Source organism: Schistocerca americana, chromosome 4 (assembly GCF_021461395.2).
Source record: "Schistocerca americana isolate TAMUIC-IGC-003095 chromosome 4, iqSchAmer2.1, whole genome shotgun sequence".
In the NCBI taxonomy this organism is placed as follows: domain Eukaryota; kingdom Metazoa; phylum Arthropoda; class Insecta; order Orthoptera; family Acrididae; genus Schistocerca; species Schistocerca americana.
The window spans coordinates 690,908,205-690,917,163 of record NC_060122.1 but is presented as its reverse complement, the minus strand read 5'-3'; the positions used below and the strand labels follow the sequence as shown (position 1 = coordinate 690,917,163).

General features: G+C 43.7%; 1 protein-coding gene across 1 annotated transcript; it reads left to right on the top strand.

Annotated features, from left to right (window-relative positions):
• The first annotated feature begins 5,017 nt into the window (after positions 1–5,017).
• Positions 5,018–6,796, top strand: LOC124612970 (uncharacterized protein C19orf47-like). Its single transcript, XM_047141498.1, has one exon. The coding sequence runs from the start codon at positions 5,114–5,116 to the stop codon at positions 6,173–6,175; it is 1,062 nt and encodes a 353-aa protein (XP_046997454.1). The 5' UTR covers positions 5,018–5,113; the 3' UTR covers positions 6,176–6,796.
• Positions 6,797–8,959: the final 2,163 nt, after the last annotated feature.

The window sequence follows — 8,959 nt, the reverse complement described above, 5'->3', positions numbered from 1 at the left end:
GTGAGTGCACCTCTCTTTGCCTCCACTCAGTCCAACATCCATCAGAAAAAAATAGTTAAATCTTCGTCCGCATTTTTTATTTATTTTTCAGACAACTCAAATTGTTGATCAAGTTAGCGCCTAGATAGTAAGGGATACCTGAGGTAAAGGATACCTGACGAGAAACTTAGTGATGGAAACGTTAAATATACCGCAAAACTGAACACGAGAGGAGTTATTTTCCAGGCGGGTAGTGGCGGGGGCGCGGTGAGGGGGTCAGGGAAGGGGGAAGAGAAGGTTTATACACAACAGAATGAATGGTAAGAGTAATCTGCTGTTTCCATAACGCATAATCTTCAAAGACTTTGCAGTTTTCTCTGCACAAAGTATGGATAACGTTAAGGATCAGATTGTAGTGAACGGTAATATACGCTACGCTCGTGCAGTTACTTCTACAATTTCTGCATAATCGTTCCATAATTTCCTTGCGTTCAGAGTAAAGTTCTATATTTTGATTGAAAAGTTCACTGAAGATACAGATTTTAATTTGATATAATGATATTATAATCTTCACAACAGATGAAAAGCAGGCAACTGGGAGAGTCCCGAAACAAATAAATTTAACTCACACAGCGACTTGATAAATTACTACAAATATTCATTCTGTGGATTCAGATGCCTGTTAGTTCCTTATGTCTCTATTGTATGTAGGCAATGTCACAGATTTTATGGATGAAATGTATTCGCAGTTGCGAATACGAAATATCGGGCTGGTTGCAGAGCCATGGGCGTAATGCTTCAAAGTTATCGGTTGGGGAGAGACCCGTCGACGTTGTTGGGCAAGGCATGGATTGGCAAGCACGAAGATAAGCAGTAGAAACTCTCGCCTTGTGCTGAAGGGCATTATCGTGCTGGAATGTAAGCCCAGGATGAGTTCAGCGAATGGCAACAAAACGGGACGTAGAACATCGTCGACGTAATGGCTGCGCTGTTAAAGAGTGCAGCGAATGACAACCAAAGGGGTCCTGCTATAAGATAAGATGGCGTCCTGGACCTTCGCTCCTGGTTGTCGTGCCGTTTGGCGGTCGACAGTCAATTTGGAAGCACAGGACTGTGTGGAGCGTCTCTAGACACGCCTTCCCTGGACATCGGGCCTCAGTTCGAAGCGTGACTCATCAGTGAAGACAGTTCTACTGCATTCGACGAGATACCAGGCCGAATGCATCCGACACAACTGCAAACTGGCCTGTTGGTGTACAGAGATCAACGAGCTCCGTGAGTTCAGCCCTCTCTCTGTGAGCCGCCTATTAATCTAACCAGTGGCACGTCGGATCGATGGTAATGGTAAATCCAGGACTCTGAGCGCCTCTCTGACGACTGGTCGGTGCTCAAATTCTGTCGTCTCTCTAGGTCGAGCGCTTCCTTCTTCACGCCGCGTTCGGCCATGGTTCACCCATTCCTCCTACCATCGTCGAACGCTGGCATCGCTGCTATTAAAATGTCTGGCGATTCGCCGATTACTCCAGTCGGATTCTTTGAGAGCAACTACACGTCATCTCTGATTTTTTTTTTTTTAAATCTTTATTTCCATATCATATTAATTATACAGTGTAGCCCACTGCCTTATTTGATTAGTGGGCCGAAGATCTCATACATTTATACAATTGCAGCTTTTCTAAGTATAAGTTAGTAACTAGTTAGTAGCAAGTAGCAAAGTACATGGAAACTACAATGGGCAATTAGTATGTTAATTAAGGACTAAATGGTGACCTAACTAACTAACTATATACTAGTCACTAAGCCTGCAGCGTTACAAAGGTGTCAGCTAATAGTATAAACCTGCTATTAGGCCTTGCCCATTGAGCTAACCCCAATGGGCGTGCCGCTGACACTGGGCAGGCCATGGAGTTGGTCGCTGCAGGTTCCTAAAAAAGTATCTATAAACTAGGTCCTACAACTAAACTTAATCTAATGTCACAGTTGGGTGCGTTGTCTAGATCGGTGGGGTTGCTCCCCACTCCCCCTAATCCCGGGGCTCGGCGGATTCTAGACTGAAGAGTCGACCTTTCCGTGCCCGGGCGGATTGGGAATAGGGTGCTGTCTTTATCAGTGTTTTAATAAGTCTCTAGTCATGTGCTAATTTGGTTCATTCAGGTAGTCCCTTAAGACTTTCTGTGAAACCGCGTTAGCCAGTTTGTTAATGGTCTGAAAGGTGTCTTGATGTCTTAGCAGTCTATATGTGTTATTATGAGGTAGTTGTTCGCGTAACTCTGAGGCCACATCATTGAAGAGTGGGCACTCGTAGACCACATGGTCAGGAGTGCCTTCCGGAGCACCACAGTCACACGTAGGTGTCGCCTTTTTTCCAAATCGACATAGATATGTCGAATAGGGTCCATGTCCAGTGAGAAAATGGATGAGTCCCCTGGTTGGTTCGAAATATGTCATTTCTATTCTTTCCCTGACATCTGGTAGTAAGTCAAAAGTCCTGCGCCCTGTTTCTTCGCTTTCCCATGAAAGTTGCCATAGCTGTTCCCCTCTTAACCTGATCTCAACTTTGTTTTCAGTCCTACTCCCTAGAATTTCCTCTATTTTATCCAAGTTCCCCTTTTTTGCCCAGTACCAGGCGGCCTGCTCCCGAATTTTGATATCTAGTGGGCAGAGTCCCATTATGACTAACAGGGCTCCTCCCGGTGTAGTCCTGTAAGCCCCCATTGATCTCATAATCATATTCCTCTGCACTCTTCTCACTGTCATGGCAGGTACAACCCTCGTGAGCCTGTGTGCCCAGACTCCTGAACCATAACCCACTATGGAGGTGAGTATGCTGTTATGATATAGTTTGATAAGATGTGGTGGGAGGTGGAAGCGTTTGTGTCCAATGGAGATGAGGTTGTTGAGTACTTGTAAAGCTCTTTGTGTTACGGTTTCAATGTGTCTGCCAAATGACCACCTCTCATCGATGATGATGCCCAGGTATCGAGTCTCACGTCGCCTAAGAACAGGTGAGCCCTCTATCCTGACTGTTGGATTTCTGACTAGCTGTCCCTTTAGAAGGAGGTATGTTGATTTAGTTGGTGAAATTGTCATCTTAGTATTCCGGCACCAAAGTTGTAGTGTTTCTATTGCTCGTTCTATTTTAGGCTCTATGTCTTCTCGGCTTCGGCCGCCAACCAGTAGGAGCAGGTCATCTGCGTAGGCTATCACCTCCAGCACTTCATTAGTTTGCTGTAATTTATCCAGTAGGGGTTCCATGAGGATGTCCCAGAACAGGGGACCTAGTACGGATCCCTGGGGACATCCCTTCGTGATTATTTTTCTTACCCTTGTGCTAGGGGATGATAACCAGACCTCCCGATCCTCGCAATAGCTCCTCAGGCACCCATATAGCGGCCCTGGACACTCCTTCTCCCGTAAACAGGAGAAGAGCGAAGGCCACCACAGGTTGTCGAAGGCGCCACTTATGTCCACCATGATGCCGACAACATACTTGTACGGGGTAGAGCCACAGACCTCAGCCGCCAGGGCGATTGCATCAGATGCCGAACGCCCCGGCCTAAAGCCGAATTGCCTGCTGCTCATCCCGCACAGCACTCGGTGCGCAGCCAGTCTGTCAGCCAGCAGTCTCTCCAGAACCTTCCCAAGCAGATCAAGCAGGCAGATTGGCCGGTAAGATTTTGTTTCTGCTGGGTCTTTATCGGCTCCTTTTTTGATGATAACTACATTTGCCCTCTTCCAAATTTGAGGGAACTTTTGCTGCCTCAGACATTCGTTATATAGGTAAGTTAGAGGGGCGACTATCTGGGGAGCCAGGAATTCCACCACCTCCGCCACAATGCCATCCGGCCCGGGAGCTTTCCCTATCTTCAGGGTTTTTATGTGGGCAGCTACCCCCTCTTCAGAGAATGGGTAGACTGCCGTATCATTTCCATATACATTGCTTCTGTAGTGCTCTCGCAGCTGCCGTTGTTCATTTGTCTCTCCATCCGCTGTATCATCAGGCAGCAGGGACTGGAGAAGAACCTCGGCAGTTTCCTGCCAGGACTCTGTCATCCCGTCCCCTCGCCTGACGGTTGAGAGCTCCATCGGAGAGCGGATTTTTCCCCGGACAAGCTTATAGGGAATTCCCCAAGGATCGAGAGCAAGTTGGTTTAGAACAAATTGTTCCCAACTTTTGGATCGTACTTCACGTAAGTGTCTGTTGAAATTTTCTTTCGGTTCTCGGTACAGTTGCAGCCATCTTTGTCTCTCAAGCCAGACGACACTGCGCTGGTAGTGCCTCCTGAGCCTTCTGACGGACCGACGCATCTCCTCCAATTCAGTTGACTATGGTGACGGAGAGGCCGCTATGGCCTTCCTCCTGGTAGGTACGGCAGCCTTCACCGCTCGAGTTATTGCCGTAGTCAGTTCTTCAGCTCTTTTGTCAATGTCGATGTCCAAAAGTCCGTCACCTTCTGGTAGTGCAGGAATGTCGCACTCCCTGGCAAGTTTCTCCCAGTCGGCTCTTTTATAGTTATATTGCACCTCTGATATGCAGACATCTGCGTATATCAAACTTCCTGGCAGATTAAAACTGTGTGCCCGACCGAGACTCGAACTCGGGACCTTTGCCTTTCGCGGGCAAGTGCTCTATCATCTGAGCTACCGAAGCACGACTCACGCCCGGTACTCACAGCTTTACTTCTGGCAGTATCTCGTCTCCTACCTTCCAAACTTTACAGAATCTCTCCTGCGAACCTTGCAGAACTAGCACGAGATACTGGCAGAAGTAAAGCTGTGAGTACCGGGCGTGAGTCGTGCTTCGGTAGCTCAGATGGACAGTTCTTCTCTCGCTCAGCTAGAGTTGGGAGTGAGTGCCTGAAAAGGAAATGTTCGATCCTATTCATGAATGTTAAGAAATGCATAACGGAAGAAGCTTGGCTACAGGAAGCTTAATATGCGAACTACATAACTGTTTTGAACGGAATTGACTTGAGTAGACAACAAACAAAACACAGTCTATCGTAATCTCAGTTTCAACACGGCTGAAAGGGGTACTGAACGTTGGGTTAAGTTCTTCCGGGAAGCAGGAATTCCTGCAGCAATAGCTGCAGATTATGCTATTACGTTCAATGCTAATCGCATACAGAGGAATATGCTGTTGGACTTGAACAGAGAAATACTAAAGGAAATGGGCATTACGTTGATAGGAGATGTCATTGCAATATTGAGACATGCAAAAACAGTTCATGACAAGAGAGCACGTGAAAGAATTTTGGCTGCACAATCATCACCACAAAAGTCTGCATCCCGTGGCCAAAAAGATGGAACAGAGACATCAGTAAAGGCAAGGAAACACAACGCATCAGAAGAATCAGGAAAACAGCCTCTCTCACTGGCTGCTCAAAATGAAGTGGTGACTGTGGCCCCAAAAAGATGTATTGCACCTGTTCAGTCTGAAATTGCGGTCAGGCAGAATGGAGAAGAGGATACCAGCATGGAGGTGGACGATGAAATAAAAGTCATAACACCGGTTCAACCACCCACAAAGAAGGCACGCATGGTTCTACCAGAGCATGAAGGTGGTTACCGCATCACCATGTCTGCAGGCACGACACCTCGAAGTCGTGCCATCCTTTCAATGGCGAGACAATCAAACAAGCACCGTGGAACAGTGTTTGACCGCCTGGGAGAATGTGTTGTGTCGAGCACTAGAGGAGGAGGGACTCCTCCGGAAGAAACAGCCGGTGCTGGAACGACAGTCATTACTGTCACAGGAGTAACTCCCAGTCCGAACAAGGTAGGAAATTCAGTATTTTCCCGTCTAGGACGAAAGAAAGCAGCTGCATCACCTGTGGCAAATTCAGCAACACCCGTGCGTGCTATGAGGTCGAGTGGGCCAGTGTCAGAGCAGCTGCAGTATGCAGGCATACTTAAAAAGAATTCCAATTCGCCGTCAAGGAAAGGCACTATTGTAATAAAACAAAAAAAGACTGGGACCATGCGAGCAGATGAGGAAACAGGAACTGCAAAAGAACGATTGGGACTGAAGGAAGATGGTCAAAAAGGGAGCATACCTATTGAACCTGCAGTGGTCAGAAAGATTCTTTCAACAACAGGAAAGATGTCTGCGGGAATACTGAGCAATCCAGAAAATGCTACTACTCGCAGCGTGAAAACGAGGTTAGGTGTTACGATAACTAGTAGACAACCATGAAAACAGGCTGGTTTTAGACCGCGTATTACTGGCCCAAGTAGTGAAAGTAGGACACCAGTCATGAAGATTGTACCTGGATTAAGAAATTCTTTTGGCAGGAATTTTGTCTCTCGAGGTGGCAGCCAGTGGAGGGGCGGCAGATTTTCGTCAAGACTGGCAGGGAGGCCCAGTTTTAGGCGCTAGTTCCTCTCTTATCGAGACTGTAATATTCCTTGTATGCAAATGAATCTGTCGATAATAATAGAATGATTGTAATGTTGTATAATTAAAAAGAATGAAGGCTCTTGTCACATGGAGTGTGGGGCATTTTATGGAAGTGAACAATAACAGGCTGATTCCAGGATGTGTGGAGTGAAAAATTGGAGATACAGCCCACTCTGTGAGATAAAAGTATACTTGTTGAGCTCTGTATTACTATTATTACAGTAACTATTTTTCTAAAGATCTGTTAATGTATGCATGATTATTGATAAAGGATACAATGTCCTATTCATTTCAGTACCCTTTTGCAAATATAATGGCATGTTAACAGGAAATCAAAAAGAATGCCAACAAAATTTACTTTTATGTGGTAAGATGTGCAGTTGAAATTTTTGTGGACCACCATCTGCTGTTTAATTTTTATTCTACTTCTTCTTCTTCTTTGCTGCTTTTAAGTGCATAACAGTTTGACAAATGTATGTATTGAATTTAAGATTGTGTGGCATCATCTACTCATAAGTAGAAAAAATGAGACATGTTTAATATGGTTTGCTTCTCCGTTTCCTTCAGAAAATTAAAGCAGTCTAAGTTAAGAAAATTAATCCCCTAAAGCATCTGAAATTCTCTTGTTGTATTTCAAACCATGTTAAGGATAGCTCTAAACTGCTCTACTTACCAAACTAACATGCTACAATATCTGTAACATAATTTGAATTGTATGTTTCATTAGCAAACCCTAATCATGTATTTGTATTTCATTTGTATATACTTTAGTCTGAATTGCTTGTGTGCAGAATATTGCCATGTGTGTTTCATTTGTGTATACTTTAGTCTGAATTGCTTGTGTGCAGAATATTGCCTTTGTCATTTACAGTCTGTCCTAGTTTTCTGGGACACAATTGAAAATAGAATCCTGAAAATGTTTTTGCCTAATGATGTGAAATTAGATCTGATTTGTAGTCAGTGATGATACTCCAGAAACTATTATACCTTGTTTCACAAGTAAAATGTCTGTCTTTTATATTGCTATTCATTCGTAGAATACTGAAATTGCTTACAAATTTTTGGTAACTTAGGGGGTGGTTTATTGCAGGTAAAGGGTTTGTCATAATTTCACAAGTACATCTTAGTTTTCTTTCCTTGAATGTAAAGGAATTAAAATTTGTATGTAATTTGTCAGCTATTATATATACATATCATATTTCTGTTTTTATTTATAATGAATTCAGTTACTTATTATGTTCATTGTTCCATCTTTTTAGTGTTTACCTGCTACCTTTTTTTGTATTTATTATGTGTTTTCTCAGAACCAGAGCATCTGCTTGTTTTTCACAAAGGTAACTATGTTATACAGGTTTGTAAACTATTTCAGATGTTTGTAATTTTTATTTGAAGTGGGTGAGAATTTCATTGGAATTGTTAATAATAATAATTTAGTCCTTGAATTACAGTTTTCTTTTATTCTCAATGTTTTTGTTCCAAATGTCATATGTGCTCTTGTATGATGGACTGAGTTAAAAGTATTTGCTTACAAATTTAATTTTTATAAAAATTGCATAAATGGACTTGAGATGTTGTGTATTGGGAGTGCATCAAACATTAGTTTTTCTTGCATTGTTATTCAGTATACTATTAAATATCTTTATACTTCAATGCAGTGCCAATATTTAATTGGTAAAAGTGTAACAATCTAATAACACAAAGTAACACAAATCATGCAGAAAATAGTATGCAACTTGATACTATGCACAAAATTGTATGCTTTTTAGGTCAGAATATGCTGGATTAAAGCTTCTATGCTGACCTTACAAAAGAAAAAGAAAAAAAAGATGGTAGAGCACTTCCCGCGAAAGGCAAAGGTCCCGAGTTCGAGTCTCGGCCGGGCACACAGTTTTAATCTGCCAGGAACTTTCATATCAACGCAGACTCCGCTGCAGAGTGAAAATCTCATTCTGGATCTGCGTATATCGTTCGCGCGCCTCTCTGGGAGACAGAGTTACTGTCTTACTGAGCACACTGAATGAAATTTAGAAAGACTTTTGCCCCTATGTCGAGACGTCCCTTGTTTATTCTCCTTGCCAGCTAGGCAGTCAAACTGCTTTGCTGCATCACACCTTCACCCATCGGCAGCCAAAGTTTACAATTTTTCATTTTCCGTCGATTCCTGCATCAATAACAATTTATGGCTAATGTGCTTTTTCTCTTTTTTTCTCCTTTCCTTAGAGGGCATTTTTTTAGCTGGAAAGTGGCGCCATAGGTCTCGGTCGTGGGTCCATAGTCGTCTCGAGAACCAGAAACCATTTAGGGATTATCGACCGTTAGCTATCGTAGCTCAGCGTTCGTACTCAGCGCCCTGCTCTTGCCAAGCTTACGAAAATACGCCTCGCCGCTCGGTTAGTCTCGCAGGCCAGGCCAGGAGCCACGCAGGTTTGTAAACTCATAACGTGAATGTTGTTATATCTCAGTAGTTCAAAAATGGTTCAAATGGCTCTCAGCACTATCGGTCTTAACTTCTGGGGTCATAACTCCCCTAGAACTTAGAACTACTTAAACCTAACTAACCTAAGGACATCACACACATCC

Coding starts and splice junctions, on each gene's coding strand:
- LOC124612970 (XM_047141498.1), top strand. CDS start 5,114: ATGCTGTTGGACTTGAACAGAGAAATACTAAAGGAAATGGGCATTACG.